This window comes from Populus alba, chromosome 3, assembly GCF_005239225.2.
Source record: "Populus alba chromosome 3, ASM523922v2, whole genome shotgun sequence".
NCBI lineage: Eukaryota > Viridiplantae > Streptophyta > Magnoliopsida > Malpighiales > Salicaceae > Populus > Populus alba.
The window spans coordinates 21107298-21130381 of NC_133286.1; the positions used below are offsets into that span (position 1 = coordinate 21107298).

Here is a 23084-nt window from a genome sequence, read left to right on the forward strand (position 1 = left end):
TATATATTTTATTTTATTTTTGATAATAACACATTACAACAATTTTTTTTTATATATAAAAATATCAATTCAATAAAGTTTTAGTTGAAAAATATTTTTTTAAAAAAATTCAATAACAAAAACAAACCTCCCATAACCATTGCTTGTACTTTTTTTTTTTTCACAGGTTTGTTAAAAAAAAACACGTTTTTTATTATGTACTCGGTCGAGGGCTACAAATTTAATTAGCTTTCTTAATGGGATCGATGTGTTTCTTTGCATAGGTTTATATTCGTGTCTTTCATTAATTAGATGATAAAAAATTATAATTTTTTCTACTAATAGGATCACTGTGCAATTTTTATCTTTTCTTGAACTTAATTATTTATCATCAATCCATAAATATCCTTACATGATCACACACTACTTGTACAAGCGCGTAGATTCACAACTAACTAATGAGATCCATGCATGAATCACTTGGATCGATGGTCTTGGGATTCGAAAAAAAAACAAAACATACATATAGTTTCATCGATCATTTCGGGTTTATTACCAAAGTAAAACTGCATGCAAAAGCTAGCATCAGAAGAGAAGAAAAGACAAAAATATTTTTGCTGTGGCATTCACATGTTCATGCATGTTTCCATGGACGACAACTGCTGAGATCTGCAATCCAGCACTACTTGTAAATTCAAACTAGCTTTCCCACCAGATCTTCACACGTTGCAACCTTCTACTAGAAAAAAACACCAGAATTCACACGTTAATTATCCACCTGAAAATGACTCCTGGACACGTAATCACCGTTTCTTCTCTCTCTCTTGACACTATTTTTTTAATCGTTGAAGGGTTAAAGATGTTGATAATTATATTTTTTTTATTCTAGTTATTAAATATTAATTTAATTATTTGGTACGAGAAATTTACGTCCCAAAACCTTATTTAGAGTTTTAAATTATATCTATGAAATTTAATTAATTTATCTAAGTTTTTAATAATTTGGTTGAGTTGATCGGCCCGACTCGATTGAAACATAATTGATTTAATTTCTGTTAGAAAATAATATAAATCATATTTAATTAAGATCTTACCTAATAGTTTAAGCTATTGGATATATTGAGATGATTTTTTGATATAATATTAGAGTTTTGATAATCAAGTGATTACGATTTGAATCTCATCATCTCTATTTATTTGATAAAAATTAAGTACAAGATAGTGTAAAACACCTATATAAGTTTCAAGCTCAAAAGCTTTTACTTAAAGAGATATGTTAGAGAATAATATAAATCATATCTTGTAACCTGACCTTATAGCTTAAGTAATTGAGTTGGGATGATTTTTTTTTTAACAATTTCAATGAATTATTTTTTTTTAAAATAAAATAATACTATTTTATTAAAAATATTAACTTAAATTTACTCGATAATTCAATAATTCATATTTATTTCTGAGTGGATCTCCAGGCCAGGTCTGAGTAGTATACTATTATATTTTTAACAAAATAATTAAAGTAGCATAAAAGAAACAAAGTAATTAACGGCTAAACATGATACGTGTGACCCTCTAGGCTAGGCGATACTTTCAACACAGTATCATAAGTTCTCTTGTACCTGTTTGCATGTATAAATAGGAAGCTAATGGTGGTATAATCTTACACTATTCACTCACGTTTCTTAAGAGAAAGTACTCGAAAAAAAAAATTCAACAATGGCTAGCCTCATTGCTCCTGACAACCATGTTCCTAGTGAAGATGCTGAAGCCCTCTACAAGGCCTGTAATGGTACTTCTCTCTCCTTTTCTTTCATACTATAATCATATATTATATACTCGACATGCCAACAATTAAGAAATAATCTTATATTATATACTCTACATGCCAACAAGTATGAAATAATCATATAGCTGTTTGCAATCACCAGCAATATTTAAATTAAGAGAGGATTAATTAGGAGGAGGATTTCCTGTGTCTATAGTCCAACCTTAAGAACATACAGCTGCCTAACAGACAACTTAAATGTTAACATGCCTGAATAAGATATCAAATTTCTGTAAGAAATGGTAAAAAGTGGTTGTGCTGTAACAATCATGAGAAAATATTCTATGAAAAAGAGGAGTAAATATTTTACTTTTAGAGAAACAAAAGGCAGGGAAAGGGAAAAGGAAAAAAAAAAGGGAAAGTATTAATGACAGTCTGATTTTCTTTGTCGTCAATTTTTTATTTGAAAGTGAAGAGGTTGGCGTGAATGATTTGTCAGCATGAGTTGTTCTTTCTGCTTTATTTTCCGGCAAAATATTTATAATTTTTGTGATGGGAAGATACACTGGACGACTAAGTTATGCCTTGTTACGACACAAACTTGATGCATAAAACCAGGAAAGAAAAATAAAAGTTTCTCTCCAAAATGAAAAAGAAAGAATAAAAGTATTGATTGACTTGACCTAAATTTCTCGTACGGCAACTATGCATAAAACTCTTGTGCGCCTGCACCAAAATTTTTTCTCTCATTCACCCATTTTGCCTTCAAAAATGGTATGAAAGAAAATATTCATTTACTCAAGCCAACCATGAGAGATAAGTAAGAATCTAATGGTGGAAAGCAGGTGGTCATGTTGATTAATGTATTCATAAAATTTAAATAGTCCAAGAAATCATTTCATTACCACATTGTTTTCAACGTAAGAGTGTCAGAAAGTGGTACTATAAATATGAGAGCATGAACAAGTCTCCTTCACATTGAGTTTTCTAGCTAAAGAGACAAAAGAGAGTTAACTGCAATGGCTTCCCTTGTTGTTCCTGAAAATGTTTCTTGTGTTGATGATGCACAAGCTCTCCAAAAGGCTTGCCATGGTTAAGTTTACACATCGTTCTATGTCTTATATATGTACTTTCCTTTGTGTTTTTCACTGAGATAATTTGTACCCTTTTTTGTCAAAAGAAATCGGCTTCTGAGTTCAAGTTTTCTTGTTTTGATTCTTGACTTTCATCAGGATCTTGCTCGCTTCTTTTGTGAAAAATCTTATCCAAATTGAAGTTGTGATCATCAAGTGATTTTATGCAAAAGGAAATATCAAAACTGACAACGGAATTTGTCTCTGCTGTTTGTTTTTGCTAGGCTGGGGGACTAATGAGAAGGCTATAATTTCAATACTGGGGCATAGAAATGCTGCTCAAAGGAAGCAAATCAGGCTAGCTTATTCAGAATTGTTTCAAGAAGATCTTGTCAAGCGTCTCGAGTCTGAGCTCAATGGAGACTTTGAGGTAATTGTCAGTATCATGGTTATGATAACACAAACTTTATGTTTATACCAGTCTTATCTGTCAGAGGCAGGGCACATTTGTTAAAGGGTCTTGTTCAACCAGTTGTGTTTTGCAAGAGATTTGATGCATATTAACGTTTAATCATAGTCATTATGTTCTTTCCAACCCAAGGATTGTTGCAGAATGGGATGGAGTGTGATTGCCGGTTAATATATATGCCTGTGATGCTAATTAAGTTTCATAAATTTGTGAACATAGAAAGCTGTGTATCGATGGGTATTGGATCCAGAAGACAGAGATGCAGTGTTAGCAAATGTGGCTATCAGGAAATCTGGCGATTACCATGTGATTGTAGAGATTGCCTGCGTCCTATCTTCAGAGGAGCTCTTGGCTGTGAGGAGGGCTTACCATGCTCGGTACAAGCATTCCTTGGAAGAAGATCTTGCGGCCCATACCACCGGTGATATCAGGAAGGCATGTTACAATCATTGATATATTGTGATTAGGCCATTCACAATTGCCTGATGGTTTTTTTATGATCATTTTGCAGCTCTTGGTTGGATTAGTGACAGCTTTTAGGTATGAAGGAGATGAGATTAATACAAGATTGACCAATTCAGAAGCTGATATTCTTCATGATGCAATCAAAGACAAGGCTTTTAATCATGAAGATGTCATTAGGATCCTGACTACCAGGAGCAAAGCACAGCTCATGGCAACTTTCAACCGCTACAGAGATGATCATGGCTCTTCCATCACTAAGGTACAGAAAAAAAGAAGAAGTTCAATAGCTTGCTTCTAGTTACCAAGTCAAATGTTTATAGTTGCAAGTTGTCGTGAGGAGCACTGTGAAGGCCTCCAAGTTTCTTCCCGCTTCTGAGGCCTGTAACAGAAGCTTTAACTCTCTGAAAACAGAACTTCCATCTACAAGGTTGAGTCTGATTATAAAAATGGAGCATTAATGGTCATTTTTGTTTAATAGGACTTACTAGATGAGCCTGCTGATGAGTTCAAAACAGTGCTCCGTACAGCCATTCGATGCCTCAACGACCACAAAAAGTACTACGAAAAGGTGAAATTTTTTACACTGTTGCCTTAAATTTCATAAATGAAAGTTCAATGGCCTAAAACATCGTTGCCTTCTGCTTAGATTTTGCGCAATGCCATCAAAAAGGTTGGGACAGATGAGGATGCACTCACTCGTGTGATTGTCACAAGGGCAGAGAAGGACTTGAATGATATCAAGGAGATCTACTACAAGAGAAACAGTGTGCCCCTTGATCAGGCAGTTGCCAAGGACACTTCTGGGGATTACAAGGCTTTCCTCCTTGCTCTGCTTGGAAAGGAGGAATAGTTTTGTTCTTCTTTCAGCATTTCAGAGTTTTCAGTCACAATTCAATAATGGTTTTGTCACGACCCGAATCCTGGATCCGTGACCGGCAACGTAGGAGCGGTGTCGAAAGGACACCTCACCTACGCTAAGCCTCAAAACGGACATATCAAAAGAACAATTTATTCAAAAATACGCAGCGGCTCATAATATTCAGAAATATTATATTATTCAAATACTGATGAAACCAAAAGATAGTTATTAAAACAAAAATAATAATTCATAATACTCATTACATTGTCAAAATCCAAATTTAATTAAACCAAGGTAACAGTGGAGCGTCTAAGACACCAAAACAAAACTGAAAGGAAAGCCTCGCGAACAAGCAAGGCATACCGACCAGAACTGAAGAAGCGGAAACACTCAACAAAGTCCCAGAAACTAAGAACCTGAAATAATATTAAAAATGAGAGGTGAGTTCAACCAACTCAGTGAGGGAATAACATTTAATATACATTTTAGATATTTCAGATATTAATAAGTTGTAAGATGATTTATCTTAATATACATATACATATACATATACTTACTAAACATATTATCATAACGTAACATATAGTTATCATAACGTAACATATTATTATAACGTAGTGGATTACATGTCAGAGATCAGATGACACCCGAAGGTGACCAGATGACACCCGTCGGTGACCAGATGACACCCGTCGGTGACCAGATGACACCCGTCGGTGACCACTGTGGGATGATCAATCGCCACAGGCTGATGCCTCTCTCACCAAGCTAGGTAACAGAATACTATGTGCACACAGGCTAACTATTCTCCGTTAGCATGGAGTACTGACAAGTCCCATATCAAGGCATAACAAATATTCACATAATCATCAAAGAAACGTATATCATATCAAATAGAATTTACTTTAACAGATTGCGAGTGAAAATTCAATAATAAATTAGTACTCGGAAAATAAAGCAACATATATAAATATTCAAGAAATTTACTAGTTGTACTCATTGTATAATCAACATACATATTTATTTATATTATATGCATATTAAAGATTATTCCACTCACCCGGAAAATACTGAACTAAAGGAATGTCAGACAAAAGACCCGAAAATCCGATTAAGGATCGTTAGCAGAACCTACAATAAATATATGAAATATACTCAAAAAGATCAAACAAAAGATCCCAAAGCATAAAATAAACCGGGCTTAATCTCCCAAGTTTAGGGACTAAAACGATAATTTTCCAAAACAGGGACCAAAACGTAATTTTACCAAAATTTGAGGACCGAATTGTAAATACATGACCATACTGAAATTTATCCATAATTCGTCCTTATCTTTGTCCAGAATCTTGAATTATGCCCCAAGGTCCAAAATGTGATTTTATCAAAATATTAGGGGTCAAATCGTAATTTGTCAACTTGGAGGACCAAACTGAAAATATCATATAATCCTAATTATACTGAAATTTTGTCCTTAAATCATCCTCAGTTCTGTTCAGAACCTCAATTTATGCCACAGGGACCAATCTGTAAAATTTCCAAATTTCGGGGACTAAACTGCAATTTCCATAAATTGAGGGACCAAACTGAATTTTCGTCATCTTCAACCTCAAACCCAGAATTTCAACAGATCACCTACTGTTATCCCCTGATTTCTAACACAATTTCACCATTTAAACAAAATCATAACTCAAAATCATTATCCTTCAATTCAATCTCTCAAAATCAACTAATTAATCAAATACCCATAATAATCAACTCCTAACCTTCAAATTAATTCATCAATTAACTCAACATACAAACTTCAAAACTCTACAATTAATCAAAACCGAAATTTAACATATTATACACTTAAAACCATAAATCTTACCTTTTTACTTATTTCCTCTACTTCTCTTCTCCTTTTCCTCTTATTTTCCCTTATTTTCTCTTCTTCTTCTTCTTCCTCCCTTCTCTCTTACGGTTTGTTCTTCCAATATTCAGATCCCTCTTTTTTTTTTTTTTTTTTTCTTATTTATATTTATCAACCATTGGTCAATTACCACACTACCCCTCAATCATTTATACCCTCTCTTTAAGCCTCCAAGGGCTTTATTGTATTTTCCAATCTTTTCAATTTTCAAAACATTACAATCTCCCCACCTTATAAAAGTTTCGTCCTCGAAACTTAATAGAAAAGATTGAATACTTACCGAGATTATTGAAACGATGAGGATACTGCCGACCTCCTTGTCCCCTGTTAGGACCTGTATCAGACCGCTGATGAAAAGAGAACTGATTTTCCACCTTGGGCCTCTTGACCGAACCCATTGATAATTCATCCTCTAACTCTCGTGCCTCAATAGCACGAGCACGATCCACTACGGCCGAGAACGTCTTAAACTCATGAGCCCCAATAGCTTTGAATAGGTAGCTATTAAGACCCCGAACAAATCTCTTGATCTTCCTCTCCTGAGTTGGTACCAAATACCCAGCAAACCTGGACAACCGCGTGAATTCAACTTCATACTCTGTCACAGTCAAGTCACCCTGAACCAATTTCTCAAACTCGTATGATCTAGCTTCCCTCACACTTTCAGGTAGAAAACGCTCCAAAAATATCTCAGAAAATTCCTTCCACACCATCGGTGGAGAACTAGCTGCCCTTTCACCTCTTTTGGACTCATACCAGTTCACAGCCACCTCGCCTTCTAGCCTAAAAGATGCTAAAGTCACTGCACGATGATCTGTGCACCCCATGGCCTCACACCTACGCCACACTGCATCTAAAAACTGTTGTGGGTCCTCAGAGTTATCTACACCCTTAAAGGTAGGAGGTGCCAACTTAAGAAACTCTGCCAATGGCACTTTCACCCCATGCACAGTATGGGAAGTCGAAGATGCACTCTTATCCTTCTCCTTTTCTTTCTCAGTTAAAAGGTTAGCCAGGGTCTACATGGCCTGCCCAATTTTATCCAAAGCACTATCAGTATAAGATACCCTATCATGGGATTCCTGCTCCTGGTTCTTACCAACATCCAGACCACCAATATCCAGACCATAGTCCCCCTCAAATTCAACCTCATCTTGAACTTCTGCTTCAATTGGTTGAGGTGAAGGGTTTCTAACTCTCTTTTTGCGCCTCTCCTTCCTAAGCTGAGCGATAGGAATGTCCTCTTGATCATCGGTATTAATTACATGTTTAGCCCTCGGCATATTTCTAAAAGCAAAATGCATATTTATCACAAGGAAGAAGACATGCTTGATGAGAATTCAAAATTTCAAAAAAACAACAAACAAAACGATATGGATCCTAATGCTCCACTTATTACGAAATTTTGAATAATAATAAATAAATAAAATAGATTACGAGATTTTAATAAAACCATGCTCTGATACCACCTTTGTCACGACCCGAATCCTGGATCCGTGACCGGCAACGTAGGAGCGGTGTCGAAAGGACACCTCACCTACGCTAAGCCTCAAAACGGACATATCAAAAGAACAATTTATTCAAAAATACGCAGCGGCTCATAATATTCAGAAATATTATATTATTCAAATACTGATGAAACCAAAAGATAGTTATTAAAACAAAAATAATAATTCATAATACTCATTACATTGTCAAAATCCAAATTTAATTAAACCAAGGTAACAGTGGAGCGTCTAAGACACCAAAACAAAACTGAAAGGAAAGCCTCGCGAACAAGCAAGGCATACCGACCAGAACTGAAGAAGCGGAAACACTCAACAAAGTCCCAGAAACTAAGAACCTGAAATAATATTAAAAATGAGAGGTGAGTTCAACCAACTCAGTGAGGGAATAACATTTAATATACATTTTAGATATTTCAGATATTAATAAGTTGTAAGATGATTTATCTTAATATACATATACATATACATATACATATACATATACTTACTAAACATATTATCATAACGTAACATATAGTTATCATAACGTAACATATTATTATAACGTAGTGGATTACATGTCAGAGATCAGATGACACCCGAAGGTGACCAGATGACACCCGTCGGTGACCAGATGACACCCGTCGGTGACCAGATGACACCCGTCGGTGACCACTGTGGGATGATCAATCGCCACAGGCTGATGCCTCTCTCACCAGCTAGGTAACAGAATACTATGTGCACACAGGCTAACTATTCTCCGTTAGCATGGAGTACTGACAAGTCCCATATCAAGGCATAACAAATATTCACATAATCATCAAAGAAACGTATATCATATCAAATAGAATTTACTTTAACAGATTGCGAGTGAAAATTCAATAATAAATTAGTACTCGGAAAATAAAGCAACATATATAAATATTCAAGAAATTTACTAGTTGTACTCATTGTATAATCAACATACATATTTATTTATATTATATGCATATTAAAGATTATTCCACTCACCCGGAAAATGCTGAACTAAAGGAATGTCAGACAAAAGACCCGAAAATCCGATTAAGGATCGTTAGCAGAACCTACAATAAATATATGAAATATACTCAAAAACAGATCAAACAAAAGATCCCAAAGCATAAAATAAACCGGGCTTAATCTCCCAAGTTTAGGGACTAAAACGATAATTTTCCAAAACAGGGACCAAAACGTAATTTTACCAAAATTTGAGGACCGAATTGTAAATACATGACCATACTGAAATTTATCCATAATTCGTCCTTATCTTTGTCCAGAATCTTGAATTATGCCCCAAGGTCCAAAATGTGATTTTATCAAAATATTAGGGGTCAAATCGTAATTTGTCAACTTGGAGGACCAAACTGAAAATATCATATAATCCTAATTATACTGAAATTTTGTCCTTAAATCATCCTCAGTTCTGTTCAGAACCTCAATTTATGCCACAGGGACCAATTTGTAAAATTTCCAAATTTCGGGGACTAAACTGCAATTTCCATAAATTGAGGGACCAAACTGAATTTTCGTCATCTTCAACCTCAAACCCAGAATTTCAACAGATCACCTACTGTTATCCCCTGATTTCTAACACAATTTCACCATTTAAACAAAATCATAACTCAAAATCATTATCCTTCAATTCAATCTCTCAAAATCAACTAATTAATCAAATACCCATAATAATCAACTCCTAACCTTCAAATTAATTCATCAATTAACTCAACATACAAACTTCAAAACTCTACAATTAATCAAAACCGAAATTTAACATATTATTTCCTCTACTTCTCTTCTCCTTTTCCTCTTATTTTCCCTTATTTTCTCTTCTTCTTCTTCTTCCTCCCTTCTCTCTTACGGTTTGTTCTTCCAATATTCAGATCCCTCTTTTTTCTTTTTTTTTTCTTATTTATATTTATCAACCATTGGTCAATTACCACACTACCCCTCAATCATTTATACCCTCTCTTTAAGCCTCCAAGGGCTTTATTGTATTTTCCAATCTTTTCAATTTTCAAAACATTACAGGTTTCTTATGTAGAACTTTCTTGCTGTGAGTCTTTTGTTTTATGTGGTCATGTTCTTGAGTTCCTACCTGGTGTGACATTATGTAATCCAATGCTATGTTATCTGCAGTTGAGTGTTTCTCTAAGTGGCTGCCTGTTGGCATATTCAGACCAAGTTTCATTGATGCACTATAACTCTAAGCTTCCATTTGAATCATCTTTCCCTAAAAATTTAAGTCAGGGGCTAGTTGGTTACAAAATACCCTGACCTTCAAGTAACAGAAGATTAGTCCCTGATTTTTTTCTTTTACCATGATCTTGATCCTAAATCTATTTTTTTTTCAACAATGCAGTCCTTCCATTCAATTTTCCATCTATCTATCAGCATGTGTGGTCACGTGACTGTGTAGAAGGATGACACGTGTGGTCAAATTTGATGGAAGGACTACATTGATGGATAAAAACTAGGTTAGGGACTAATCTCCTGTTGACAGAAAGTTCAGGGTAGTTCTTAACCGATTAGCCTTTATGTCAAGCATCAATTTAACTCATGGCCACTGCAGGGATTGCAGAAGCAAGCAAAACATTTCCAGCTATAAAATCCAATACCCATCTAGATCAAATAAATATGATGTAGCGGTACATGTATTGTTTCCCTTGTTCAGCTCCATCTACCAGTAAATCCCCGAATGCTTTTTTGATATTGTAATGCAATTCTTTTAAAGGGTTCGCAGTTTTTGGTGAATTCTAAATGATGCTGAAAGGACAAAAAATAACTTTAAAAATTATTTCAAAAACATTTATTTTTATAGAAGTTTCTATCTTTTTAACTAAACACATTTCTGTTTTTTCCCGATCTTATAATACTAACCAAACTTGGTTTGCCTTTTACATGGCACTTGAAAGTTGATAAACTTCTTTTTTTTATTTTCTAAACAACAAAAGGTAATTAAACTGCTTGTAGATTTCAACATGTTTTTGGTTCAGACAATTCAACAATATTCTTTCTTCAATAGCAAGACAAGCAACGGGGCTAAGAGCAACATTTGTAGACAAAATTTGGAATTGAAAGATAATAATTCAATATATTGAAGCATGAGAAATAAGAGCAGCTGAATAAGTTGATGGATTTTAAACCTATGTACAAGCATAACATTCCACCAACTACAACAAAAGTGCTGAGCTAATTCGGAAACTGAAAAATTGTCGCATGTTATTGCCACTGCTGTCTGGCAAACCATATCCTGTAATAACCGTGAGACTAAACTGGATGAGTAAGCAAATGCTAGCAGATATGCTGACCAGGAATGTTGATAAGGCCAAGTACAACATGCAAGCTTCGTTTCCAGACTCGATGCTCAACTAGATTTGATATCATCTCCAAACTTTGTATCATATGCACCAGAAGACTCCCATAGAATTTTATACTAAGCACAGATCTTGGCTCTCTGACTCTCCCTAGAGCCTGGAAGCCGCCTCAACAAATATGAAAAATAGATGAGTCTGTTTTCGAAGGGAAGGGTCAGAAAGAAATCGGGTTAACTACTAGCATCATATGAAGAAATGAACAATAACCTGGAAATTGATCTTCTGACAAAAGACATCGAGTCTTGAAGCATATGAACCATGCCTCGGTCTTTGATGCTCTATGCTACCTTAAGATTCCCGTTTCCTGCTCTGACTGTTGAAGCCAGGCAGCATGGACTTGGATTTAGAGTGAGCTCGACTTATGAGTCTCTGATGCAATAAGAGAAAACTTGAATAAGAATCAAGGAATTCACAGGGATATATATGATATGGACATTAAAAGTAACAAGCAGCAAAATATGTCTGACAAACCTGTAGACATAAAGCAACTCCATTTCTACGTCCGCCTCCACAGCTGGCCAATAGTAAATCTTAACTTAGACATACAGTAATTAATCCACTCGAGTAAGAAACATAAACCGAAGGGAGAAAACGAAAATTAAGATCAGCGATTCCTCAATGTGTTGAATGGATGAAAGAAGAGAGACTCTACCAGTCTTCTGGTTCAATCCAGCGGCCATCAATCTTGATGTAGAGTAAATGAGAAATCTTGGGCCAATCTTCCCCTTTCTCCTTTTCACACCTTTTTTCTAGCTGAGGGCATCCACTGATTTCAAAAGAATAAAGGGAGGATGGAAGCCCCCTTTCAGGTATGGATTGGAGATTAGGGCATGTGTCAATCTTCAATTCTCTAAGACAGGTGAGGTGTAGAAGCCCGTTGTAGTCCAGAGATTTCAAATTTTCAAGGGACCGGATTTCAAGGGACCGAAGTTCTGAAGGCAGCAGCAGCCCGTCAGGGAAAGATTCCACATCTTCATTGTAAGCAATTATTAATTTTGAAAGAGAACATTGAAGAAGCAAATCCCATTGTGCACGGCTTGCAATAAGTTTATTGCAACTTTGGATGCAGAGTGTTTCTAGATCAAGTGGCAAACCCCCTTCTGGAAATGACTCAAGTTCAGGAAGTCCTTTCAGTTTCAAATCCACAAGGGAAAAAAGGAAAGACATTTGCTCAGGCAACGCCTTTAAATTTATGCAATCAAGTAACCTAATCTTTGTCAAATTCGGAGCAGATAACCCTCCTTTGGGAAAACAAACCAAGTTAGGACACCCCTGGATTTCCAAGAAACGGAGAGACCTGTTATAAGGCTTTTCATATGCTGAAAGAGAATTCAGATTCGGACAATTCTTGATTTTTAGAGTCTGTAAGTTGGAGAACAACTCTAGCGGGAAACACTTGAGTAGATCAAAATGATCTATTTCAATATTTTCAAACATAGAGGATAAGCAACCCATCAGCTCCAATTCCTTGACCAACGAATCTATGGAGTCCAATCTGCGAATCTCGAGTTCATACAACTCAGAAGGCAATTTCTCTAAACGCAGATCCCGAGAAGCATCATTTAACCAAAATCTGTTAATGATTGGATACCAAGGAAATGGGCCTCCAAGCTGCTGACAATCAAGGATGTTAAGTTCTGTTAAAGAAGGAAGGTGATGATTCGGCAATGCCTTCGTTAGGCTGGGGCAGCCTGATATGTGAAGCTCTCGAAGAAGAGGGAAAGCTTCCATGTCCTCATCAGAAATCCATTCATTCCATTGTGGCATGCTAGCAAAAGTTAAAATCTCGAGGGATCCAAATGGCTCCTTCAAGGATGTGCAGCTTCCATAGAACTCGTGACCCACCACCACAACTCCTTCAAATTCCTGGATGCATAGTTCCTTTAAAGACCCTAGCTGTCCAAGTGGAGGTAAAGAGGTGCAATATGCACATTTGAAGAGATCCAACACTACTATATTTGAGAAAGAAATGTCTGCTATCCAATCTGGAAACCTTGTACCCCCATAACCACCAACATAAAGACTAGTCACACCTGTATGGGGCTGTAATTTATCAAGAACGTCTCTTTGGTGCTGTGAGTCATCAGCATCGCCATCCCATCTCAACTCCAACGCTTTAACCTGTTTCATACCCTTCAAATTGGCTTCCAAAGCATCTTGAGCGTTCACAACATTTTGAAGACCCCAAATCGTTACTCCCCCTTGTAGATGTTGAAGCTTGCCCAACTCTATAATGCTAGAACCACCCTGTCTTCCCAGAAAAAAATCACTCAGTGTTTGGAGCTTTGTCAATCTATCCATCTGTGAAGGCATCTTCGACAGCTTTGTTCCTAAAATATCAAGATTTTGCAAGTTGATTAACCTTGCCATATCAGCTGGCAACTCCGTAAGTTTCTTGCATTGCTTCAAGATTAAAGTTCGCAAGTTATACAATCCACTCATGGATGCAGGTAACCTTTCAATTGCTGTTTTCGTAAGATTCACATGTCGTAATTGCTTCAGATTGCCAATTGAATTAGGCAATTCAGCAACCCGTTTGCAATCTTCCAAGATTAGCGTTTGCAAATTGTATGCAGTACTCACAACTTCAGGGAACTCTTCTATTGATGTTCCCCAAAGGTTCAGATATCGCAAATGCTTTAACTTTCCCATTGAATTAGACAACTCAGCTACACTAGAATAGCGAGACAAGGATAGCACTCGTAATCGTCTAAGGCTTGGTAATAAATCACGTGTTAGGCCATCTTCAGACCGGTAGTCTTCCCACTGCTTTGCCAACGGTAGAAAAGTGCGCAAATGTTCAGCTCCATAGATTCCTACGAATTTTTTAAGGGAATCAAATGACTTTGGTACATATGAGAAATGACGAGCCTTCGCTGCAATCTTGTTTGAATCATCATCCTCCAACAGGAAGCAAAACTCCCCCGTCACAGATTTGGCCAAATCATTAATGAGGTCGTGCATAATAAACAATGATAGATTGTCACTAGAATATCGTTGAAAAAATGACCTGGAAACAAGATCATCAAAGAACTCGCCACCTACATCTTCAAACTCCTCATCTCCTTTGAGTGGGACAAGAAAACCCTCTGCCATCCACAAACGTACTAAATCATCCTTGTTGAATCTATAATCTTTGGGAAATAGTGCACAATACGCAAAGCACTGCTTCAGTGGGGCAGGAAGGTAATAGTAGCTCAGTCTTAAAGCTGGAAGAATCGGATCTTTCGGCAAAGTCCACATGTCACTCTTCAACACTTTCTCCCAATCTTTTGCGTCTCTTTTGGAGCGTAGGAGACCCCCCAGAGCTTTTGCAGCTAAAGGTAGGCCATTGCACTTTCTTACAATTCCTCTGCCAATTTGTTCCAAGTCCGGACATGCACCAGAACTTCCATCATCAAATGCCTGTTTTGCAAAAACCAACCAGCAGTCGTCTTCAGTTAATTTCTGCAGATGATGTGTTGGAACAGTTGACTTGACTGATGCTACGCTATCATTGCGTGTTGTAACGATGATCTTACTCCCTTGTCTCACAGACTTTAAAGGTGTCAATAAAGAATCCCACTGATCTTGATTCTCACTCCAAACATCATCTAAAACAATCAGCACTGTTTTCCCTGCTGTTCTCTTCTCTACCTCTTTGTGAAGCTGATCTGCAGTCATGGTATCACAATTCAGCGAGCCGATCTCTAGAAGCATATCTTTGATTAACTTGAAAACATCAGATTCCTCTGAAACAGAGACCCATACCTTCAGATCAAACCGCTCTTGAACTCTGCTATCATTGTAGATAAGCTGAGCAAGAGTGGTTTTACCAACCCCACCCATACCCACTATAGGAATCACATCTAGCTTTGCATCTTCAGATAACATCAACTTCATTATGGCTTCCTTATCGTCATGCCTACCAAAAACCCCAGATCCATCCACCAGAGAAGTTGTTGGTATTTTGTAGGACAAGGGTTGTTCTCCAAAACCCTCTTTCAGTCCAAGAGCATCCTTTTGCTGTACTAAATATTCAAGTAGCTCAAGAATCTCCTCTAACTTAGCTCCCATCTCTTCCTTCTCTTCCTGGACTGTATTGCGAGAAGATAAAAAGCCTCTAACCTGATCAGTGCTGGTTTGAGAGCCAGCTTCAACCTCCAGTCTCAAGCCTTCATAAGCAACCCCATCCAAGAAGTCCTCTGCTTCATAAACAGCATCTTTGAGCTCGACAAGCCACTCTTTTACAAACGAGTCACTGATCTGCTTCTTTTCAGCATCATTGAGCACCTTATTAACAGTAATCATCAGTATCTTCAACTTCTTCAGCAGCCTATCATTTAGTTTTTGGCTTTTAAAGAAGTCAACAACCTGGCGAGAAGCCATTCTATCAAACAAAACCTGGAGGGAAGCCGAAAGAAAAGCTCCACCTACCAAAGCAGCAGCCATGGTTTGATCGTCACGTAGTACTGTTTGCAAAACGGGTGCAGTAAGAATCAAAGCAAGAAATGGTGATAGAGAAAATGAACAAGAAGAGAGATTAGGATTAACTTTGCTTGACAAACCAAGAAACTGCCTTCTCGTTTCTTTTTATTTACTATTATTAAACCAGAAAGCGTGTTTTCTTCTGCTAATTTCCATGTCGGATCCCTATGGACGTTAAATATTATCCATGCAGTTGATTTGGTTAAAAAGGTTTTGACTTTGTGTTGGTTTCTTGCTTGGATTTATGAGCTGGAACTTCGGGGTGAATATCTAAATAGTTTATTCTCTTAAATACACTGGACCAATGTAAAAGTATAATATTGTAAGATCATTTAAAAAGAGTATTTAGTTTCGATTGATGCATAAACTTGATTAGAAAATACTCCTTGCAAAGTCAATATGTCAGTTCAAAACCAAATACATTGAATAATAATTTAAGAGATTTCGTTTGCAAGGAGCTTATCATTTTATGATCAAGCCGCGTTTTCCATATTTCAAAAGGCATTGGGTTTGGATTCAACCCAGCCATGTTTTAAGCTTCAACGCCACGGCTAATGCGTATCTTACAGGAATAACCAGAATGGGGTGGCCCTTGACTCGGTTTAGGAGCTGGATCAACAGGTCCATGGTCCAACCCTAGACTATTGACTGAACGTCTGAACACCTGGTCAGCTCTTTTAAGGAAAAGACTCCATCTTGCTATCACTCGGTTCATGTTCTTCGTTAAACGCAAACACTTGGTGAGTACCTCAAGAACTCTTTCATTAACACTCACACCCCACCTCTACACTAAACTCAGATAACCTCATAAAGAACATGAGTTAGAACGAATCAATAGCACTAAACAAAAGAGTTTCTTATAATGAGCCAAACAACCCAACTGAGACTCGAACAATCAATTTGAAGAATTTGTTTTTATTCAAAACAATGCTGTTTCGATTTTTTTTTTTTTAAAAATTTATTTAGGTTGACTTGCTGACCAAGAAGAGAGGAGAAATTTGAATCTCACTACAAAAATGTGAGCCAAAGTGTAAATGAGCGTAATAATTTTTCCGAAAACTCAGGTGAATGTACTCGAAAGTACAAGAGAGAGCAAGAAAATGAATTGCAATGTTAAGATATCACAATGAAGAAACCAATGGCTGCGAGGAAGTAGACTTTGATGCCATGAAGTTTGCTGATTGTAAAGTGGGCTGACAATAGGCACTTCTGGCATTCTCACAATTTATTTCCATCTTACCGAACTTCCTATCTAGTTCATCATGTTCAACCGCATCCTGAACATAAAAAGACAAAGCATTTACGTTGTCAATAAGATTCAGCATATATAGCTTAGTTGGAAAGCTACTCCATTATGTAATAACAAAATCAAATTATGCCTAGACAATTTGAATCCGTATCATTTCAATTTTATTTGGCTCCGAACACCACTTCTTCAGCCAGACATGTTTGCCAACCGATTGGACAAAGGCCATTGAGGAAAAATGTAACTTGACATCGAAAACCATATAATCCAAGATGCTTAGAAGTGCTAGAAAGCAATATAAAATTATTTTTTGAAACTTCACGGAATAATTTAAGTTTTTTTTACTGAATTAATTTTTTAATTTGATATCAAGTTCAAATGATCAGGAATTTATATCTCAGTATTTCTATTCTATCTAATAAAATTAAATATAAAATAGTGGTTATACAAGTTTAAAAATTAATATAAAATTATTCTTGAAATTCACCGCTCGCAAACTATTTCTTTAACTGAAGCAGAGAAACGAGACAACGGATTTTAAACAACTGCAGTATAATGATGTGGGAAACATTAAGAGAACAAATACATACCTTAACAGAATAGTGGCGAAATGTAGGAAGAAAACGTATCTTGCAGTACTCATTGAACATTATAGTAAGCAGTAAGAGTGGAATTGTGGCTATGGAAGCAGAAGGTTTTGACTTCAGCCCAAAAAGACCAATCATGGTGATTTGCATAAGAATGATTCCGACGAATATATAATGATGAACGTATGGCCAATACTGTCCGCATGTATCATAACCAGTTTCGTAAACATCTTCAATCTGCTAACCATGTTGGAAAAAATCCTTGATAAGCAAGCGAAACGACCATACAAAGGCAAGGAAAGAAATCAGAAACTTAACCTGGTTGACATATACAACGTAGCCTAGATAGAAGTAGCCAACAAGAAATGGAAGCAGCAAAGGAGCGACAACTGCATATACCATACCAATGATTATTGATAGGGAGACTGAAGGGATGATTCTAAAATAGGGCAATGAATAAAGGTAAGGATTTTCCTCGTCTCCTGATCCGCCAACTGTGTGTGATTTCACGGAATCCCAAACAAGCAAGCCCGGCTGAAGGATTTCCAAAGAAAATCCTGACAACCCATCTGTTAAGATGTATGTCACGAAAAAATCAGCCTGGAAAAAAGAACAAATTAGCAGTCAAGCGGAGCCTGCAAGTTCATAAATTCATATTAGCTAAGAATTGTTTGCATCATATGCCAGGGAAAAAGAGAATTGTGGTAGATAGCATATGAACTCAAGAAAAAGCATCAAATAATACACCACCTAATTAGATTAAGGCAACCTAGCTTACTTGAGAAGAGACAGCACTGGCAAGATGACTAGGAATACTCCTAGGGTGGGTAAAATATTCTCCAAGTTCATCAAGTAGGGATCCTGATATCAAGCTCAAAAAGAATACATTTCCCACGAGAAAGTAGAAAACCATATTGCAAGCTTTAATCTCCTCCTTGCTCTTCGAAATCGAACCGCCTAATTTAGCCATGCCAAGCATTGCAAATGGAACAACATATATAAAGCCTTTGAGAATGGCACTTGGAAGATACCCTGTAATAATGGAGCTTAATCCTGGTCTATTGCAGAACAAGAACAACATGTCAGGGAGCTATACAGAACTCTGAGAAAGAGTTCAAACATTCGATTAGTATTCTGTTAAGTGATTGCTTAAAGTTTATAGCAGATGCTAAAACTACATATTTCTTATAGAATAAATGCAAAAAAAACAAAATTGGAATTGGAATCCTCACATTAGCTCCATAGCCATGGCTGGGGGAAACCATTTCTTAAGTTTCTCAAGTTTAGCTATTCCTTGAACAGCTGTAACTGGGACTGCAAAGAAAATTGTGAGGAGAGATGCTGCAACAACGACCCCGATTTTGCAAAGTGGCAAAATCTTAAAGGGAATTTCCAGACTCCTCCAAGATACATCCCTTGGTTCTGGAGCCATTTCCGTGATCCATATGAGTGGATGTGAGTGCTGTTGAGTTTGGGAAACTAATGCTGCACCACGTCGGGACTTGAATGTAACAAAGGCAACAGGCAACTCCTAGAAAAATGAAAACAACTCAAGTTTTAATGTTTAACTTATAACCAAATGTGAGACATGAAGCATGTAAACTTTTCATGAATCGCATTTATGATATATCGCAGTTAAAGATGCAAAGTATAACGCAAGGCAAAAACAAGGCATGTATCTGCATGGCTGTTCCGAATACCATTATAAATTGAGCTTCTAGAAGTCCCCACAGTTAATACTTGACAGATGAAACATATTCCAACTTCAAACTTGATACAAACATCCATGTAAATTTCTCTGAAGTTACCTTTCCTTTCAGCATACTTTCGTTCTGTAATTGACGAATCTTACGAACAATTTCTTGCTGCTTTTCCTCAAACAAAGCTATTTTCACATCATCTTCTTGAGATACATCTAAGAGTAAGCTTTCCTTGTCGCGTTTCTTAACTGTGAGCCTTCCTCTCAGGTCCTTTATCTTTCTCGCAACATATTTTGCTTGGTGCTGCATACAACAATATCAGAGGAACCAAGCAGAATTGAGATGAAGAATGTCTTACAATAAGCAAAGACAACTAAAAATCTTTCAGCGTGCAATAACGAGCATGCTCACTTGAAAGAACTTAAATCATTAAAAGCATGGGTTGATGAAAATGTTATTGATAGTGCATAACATTGGTCACTGTTCAATACCTTCTATGGCAAACTTTGAGAGAAATTTAGAAACATTCTACCACGTAGGAAAAACTTTCATGCTTTACATTCCATTGTAGTTCCACAAATCTACGAAAATGTAGTTATCTACGAATCCCATTCTGAAATTTTTTTTGCGCATTGCATACCTCAGCCTAAATTCATAGTTTCAGTTGCATAAATGCCATAGGAGGCAGAAAAAATAGAAACTCCCCTGAGCTACCAGAGCTTGACATCTAATATCAATTGTCAAGTAAACCTCAAAGGATATCATGTTTCCATAGTACTGTATTTTTTACAAGAACTATATCGTGACATTCTAAGGCATATAATATCTTTGATTATCATACAAAGCATATATAATAACATAGAGCAGCTAATCTGCCGAGATTGAGAATGAAATAGAGCCAACGCATTATAGTGTACGAAATTCCAAGTTGTTCAAACCTTACCAACAGATCTTCGATATCTTTTCCATCATATATCATCTGATAAGAACAGTAACTGTTAGGATGATGTTTAGAGAAGAAGTGATCAACAGAGCACCCATAAGCGTTGTGTTCATTGCAGAAGGGAACTTGCCGAACAAGAACATTAAACCGATCAGGTTGATGCCTTGGGTTCCGAAGTAGTTGGATCCGTTTAACCGAAATTCCTTCATATTCCTGAAGATGAAATGATGCAGGAAAACACCTCAAATTTCAACTTATCTTGAATGTAAAAGACCAAGAAGCAACGTTATTATCGCAATGATCGATCCACCATTACAACCTGGATAGTTCTGTCGATAATAAACAATAACATGCAATAAGTGGATTTAAAAAAAGTAGTATTCTACATTTGTGAATACATAAACCGAAAAACTAACCTTGTACAACAGATATAATCCATAAAATGATATCAACCACAAGCACGTAAAATGCACCCAAAGCCTGTGGAATGAAGAAAACTTAGTAAATCAATTGAGTATTTGAGTTATAAAGCAGTCAATTGGAAGATAAGCTTAACACAAAATGCCAGTACTGCTATCATATTCAAACACATGTAACCAGTAAAAATGTAGACATGAACATCAAGTATCTTGTATGCATACTTGAATGCTTCATATCTAAGTCGTAAAAAACGTAACAATTCTTAGAAATTCAGGGTTTCATTGAATTTGCTCGATGACAGGTTTCTTTCTTTCTTTTTTCCCCTGCTAAACAGCAGTTTGTATACAAACTAATAGTTGCTTAGACAGACTTCGAGTTTTAGACAAACAATATGCAAAGTAGGAAAATATTCTACCTTCTCAAACCTGAACAACCATAAGCAAGATGGGAAACCCAACCTGTTCGAACCTGCACTAATATTTGATATTGTGAAAGGATCCATGGAATGGTAGATGCTAGATTTTTCATCTTGGTCACCGAAATTGATTGGCAGAAGTACCACTAATCCAATAAGAGAACAAATTCCAAAGAAACATATCCTGCAAAGCAAACCATAACTAGAAAATGCATGAGTAACTTTCAAGAGCATATTCAAGAAATAGATCCTAATTCTTGGAAAACAAAATCTTCAGAATTCATTCCATTATGATAATATGCATAAAAATCAAAATAAATAAAAGCAAAAGGGTGCTCCATGAGATCGAAAGATTGCTCTAAAATCATTCCTGTTTAGTTTATTTAGTATAAATCAGAATTTTTCCAAGTTTTCTTATCTTGAATCTGTCAAGAAAGTACTGAAATTTTTTTCCCATCACTTTCTTACTTCTCATGCCAATTCAAGAACAAAAATTTTCAAATTTGTCAAGAACATAATCGGGTCCAAGAAACATTACAGACTGGAATTCATGGGCAAAGTTAAAAACACAAGAACACAAAAGAAGCAAACTAACCCAAATTTGAAGAGTCTGATAATGATGAGAGCATCAAGGCCACCAATATCAAGAACTTCATCTTCAGTGACTCGAAAAGCACGAGGAATCCAAGCAACTGAAGGGAGAAAGCGGGAAAGAGTGAAAGACTGCTCAAAGTGAACATGGTGTCGTTTGGAGAGGCGACGAGCGTAGTAAATGGAGGCATTGGAAGGTTGTTTCTTGAAAATGGAGAAGAGGGAGAGAACTATGAATGCCAAGCCAAAGTTAATGGCTGCCGATGCAGTAAGACTTTCTGGATTCATTTTGATCACTCAGATTCAGACTCACTAATCACTACCATTGGTCAGAGTGGTTCTTAAGGAAGGGATGGGGAGAGAGGAAAGAGTGCCAGGTTTGGGTTGTACGTGGCATTGATGCATCATGCATGCAAGGGAAGCAAATTGGATGGGGATGAGCGTGCGTAACTGCTTTAGCTTGCATGAATTTTATTAGTTTTGAGATTTTGTGTTAAGTTTGGAATTATTATGAGAAAAAACCTAAAAGAAAATATTATGAGAAGAAACCATTTGTATTAAATTTAGTTTAGCTTACTTATATTTAGGAACCTGATTCTGAGTTTTAAATTGAACAAAAAAAATTAATTTGTCAGGTTTTATATTTTTATTGACTTAGTTAACTAATTAAATTGGTTAAAATCAACTTTAATAATTTTTTTAAAAAACTAAAATAATATTTTTTGGCTAAATTATTAATTCAAGTTGACTGACTGTGTTTAATTTAATATTATTTTAAATAAAAAAAATTGTCTTTTCTTCTAGTCAAAATTTTCATTCTATTGTTTTTTTATTTCTTAAAATAAAAAAAAATCAAAATGAAATGAAAAAGAATATAAAATGGGTGAAAAAAATGAAGTTATAAATGAATAGAGAAATAATGTTTAAATAATAATTTAAAAAAACTATAAACACCAATAAATTATCTTATCTTGGGTAAATTTAGGGACTAAATTATAATTAACTCTAAGACTCCATTTGTTTGCTAAAAAGTAATTTTTTTTTTTAAGAATTTAGGAAAGTAAATTATTTTTTAATATTTGATAAGTTTAATGAAAAATAAATTAAAAAAATATTTTTTATATTTTATTATATTATAAAAAATAAATTTTATTTATTTTCTTTACTTTTTTTTTATTCGATGCCATTTAATGCTGATGGTCTAAAAACACATGTTTGGGCTCAATTGATCTGGCAAGATAACCCACATAAACTCTACAAAGTGGACGATGGGGCCCAGAATAATTTCTAGATGGGCTGTAATGACCCAAGAAATTGAGG

The 23084-nt window shown here is 36.0% G+C and overlaps 4 protein-coding genes across 7 annotated transcripts; 1 reads left to right on the top strand and 3 right to left on the bottom strand.

The window, feature by feature from the left end:
- Nucleotides 1-1636: 1636 nt before the first annotated feature.
- LOC118054280 (annexin-like protein RJ4) lies at nucleotides 1637-10173 on the top strand. Of its 2 annotated transcripts, none has more exons than XM_035065796.2 (7): nucleotides 1637-1765; nucleotides 3099-3244; nucleotides 3503-3718; nucleotides 3795-4007; nucleotides 4227-4316; nucleotides 4395-4648; nucleotides 10050-10173. In XM_035065796.2, exons 1-6 carry the CDS (start codon nucleotides 1693-1695, stop codon nucleotides 4596-4598), a joined length of 942 nt encoding a protein of 313 aa, XP_034921687.1. In that variant the 5' UTR covers nucleotides 1637-1692; the 3' UTR covers nucleotides 4599-4648; nucleotides 10050-10173. The 2 variants fall into 2 exon arrangements, with proteins under 2 accessions (XP_034921687.1, XP_034921686.1); XM_035065795.2 differs by lacking the exon at nucleotides 1637-1765 and adding an exon at nucleotides 2682-2833.
- Nucleotides 4787-7563, bottom strand: LOC118054289 (uncharacterized). Its single transcript, XM_073408401.1, has 3 exons — nucleotides 6475-7563; nucleotides 5668-5738; nucleotides 4787-5023 (listed from the first exon to the last, which is right to left on the bottom strand). Exon 1 carries the CDS (start codon nucleotides 7341-7343, stop codon nucleotides 6732-6734), a length of 612 nt encoding a protein of 203 aa, XP_073264502.1. The 5' UTR covers nucleotides 7344-7563; the 3' UTR covers nucleotides 4787-5023; nucleotides 5668-5738; nucleotides 6475-6731.
- An 892-nt stretch (nucleotides 10174-11065) lies between the features above and the next one.
- Nucleotides 11066-15991, bottom strand: LOC118054257 (putative disease resistance RPP13-like protein 1). 3 transcript variants are annotated; one of them, XM_035065756.2, is made up of 3 exons: nucleotides 11867-15991; nucleotides 11603-11764; nucleotides 11066-11492 (listed from the first exon to the last, which is right to left on the bottom strand). In XM_035065756.2, the coding sequence occupies exon 1, from the start codon at nucleotides 15824-15826 to the stop codon at nucleotides 12044-12046; it is 3783 nt and encodes a 1260-aa protein (XP_034921647.1). In that variant the 5' UTR covers nucleotides 15827-15991; the 3' UTR covers nucleotides 11066-11492; nucleotides 11603-11764; nucleotides 11867-12043. The 3 variants fall into 3 exon arrangements, with proteins under 3 accessions (XP_034921647.1, XP_034921646.1, XP_034921645.1); XM_035065755.2 differs by having other exon boundaries at nucleotides 11066-11530; XM_035065754.2 differs by having other exon boundaries at nucleotides 11066-11764.
- A 992-nt stretch (nucleotides 15992-16983) lies between these two features.
- On the bottom strand, nucleotides 16984-22052 carry LOC118054265 (CSC1-like protein At3g54510). The gene is made up of 10 exons (XM_073407976.1): nucleotides 21769-22052; nucleotides 21184-21357; nucleotides 20755-20818; nucleotides 20339-20551; nucleotides 19504-19698; nucleotides 18928-19226; nucleotides 18474-18753; nucleotides 18014-18295; nucleotides 17699-17932; nucleotides 16984-17139 (listed from the first exon to the last, which is right to left on the bottom strand). Exons 1-10 carry the CDS (start codon nucleotides 22050-22052, stop codon nucleotides 16984-16986), a joined length of 2181 nt encoding a protein of 726 aa, XP_073264077.1.
- Between the last annotated feature and the right edge of the window lie 1032 nt (nucleotides 22053-23084).

What these genes read in the sequence shown, in the direction of transcription:
- LOC118054257 (XM_035065756.2), bottom strand. Translation starts at nt 15,826, where the DNA reads ATGGCTGCTGCTTTGGTAGGTGGAGCTTTTCTTTCGGCTTCCCTCCAG.
- LOC118054265 (XM_073407976.1), bottom strand. Translation starts at nt 22,052, where the DNA reads ATGAATCCAGAAAGTCTTACTGCATCGGCAGCCATTAACTTTGGCTTG. An exon ending in TCTTGCTTATGGTTGTTCAG is followed by an intron (nt 20,819 to 21,183) that starts GTTTGAGAAGGT and finishes TTCATTCCACAG; the next exon opens with GCTTTGGGTGCATTTTACGT. An exon ending in GCCATGGCTATGGAGCTAAT is followed by an intron (nt 18,754 to 18,927) that starts GTGAGGATTCCA and finishes GTTCTGCAATAG; the next exon opens with ACCAGGATTAAGCTCCATTA.
- LOC118054280 (XM_035065796.2), top strand. Translation starts at nt 1,693, where the DNA reads ATGGCTAGCCTCATTGCTCCTGACAACCATGTTCCTAGTGAAGATGCT. An exon ending in CCACCGGTGATATCAGGAAG is followed by an intron (nt 3,719 to 3,794) that starts GCATGTTACAAT and finishes ATCATTTTGCAG; the next exon opens with CTCTTGGTTGGATTAGTGAC. An exon ending in ACAAAAAGTACTACGAAAAG is followed by an intron (nt 4,317 to 4,394) that starts GTGAAATTTTTT and finishes CCTTCTGCTTAG; the next exon opens with ATTTTGCGCAATGCCATCAA.
- LOC118054289 (XM_073408401.1), bottom strand. Translation starts at nt 7,343, where the DNA reads ATGGGGTGCACAGATCATCGTGCAGTGACTTTAGCATCTTTTAGGCTA.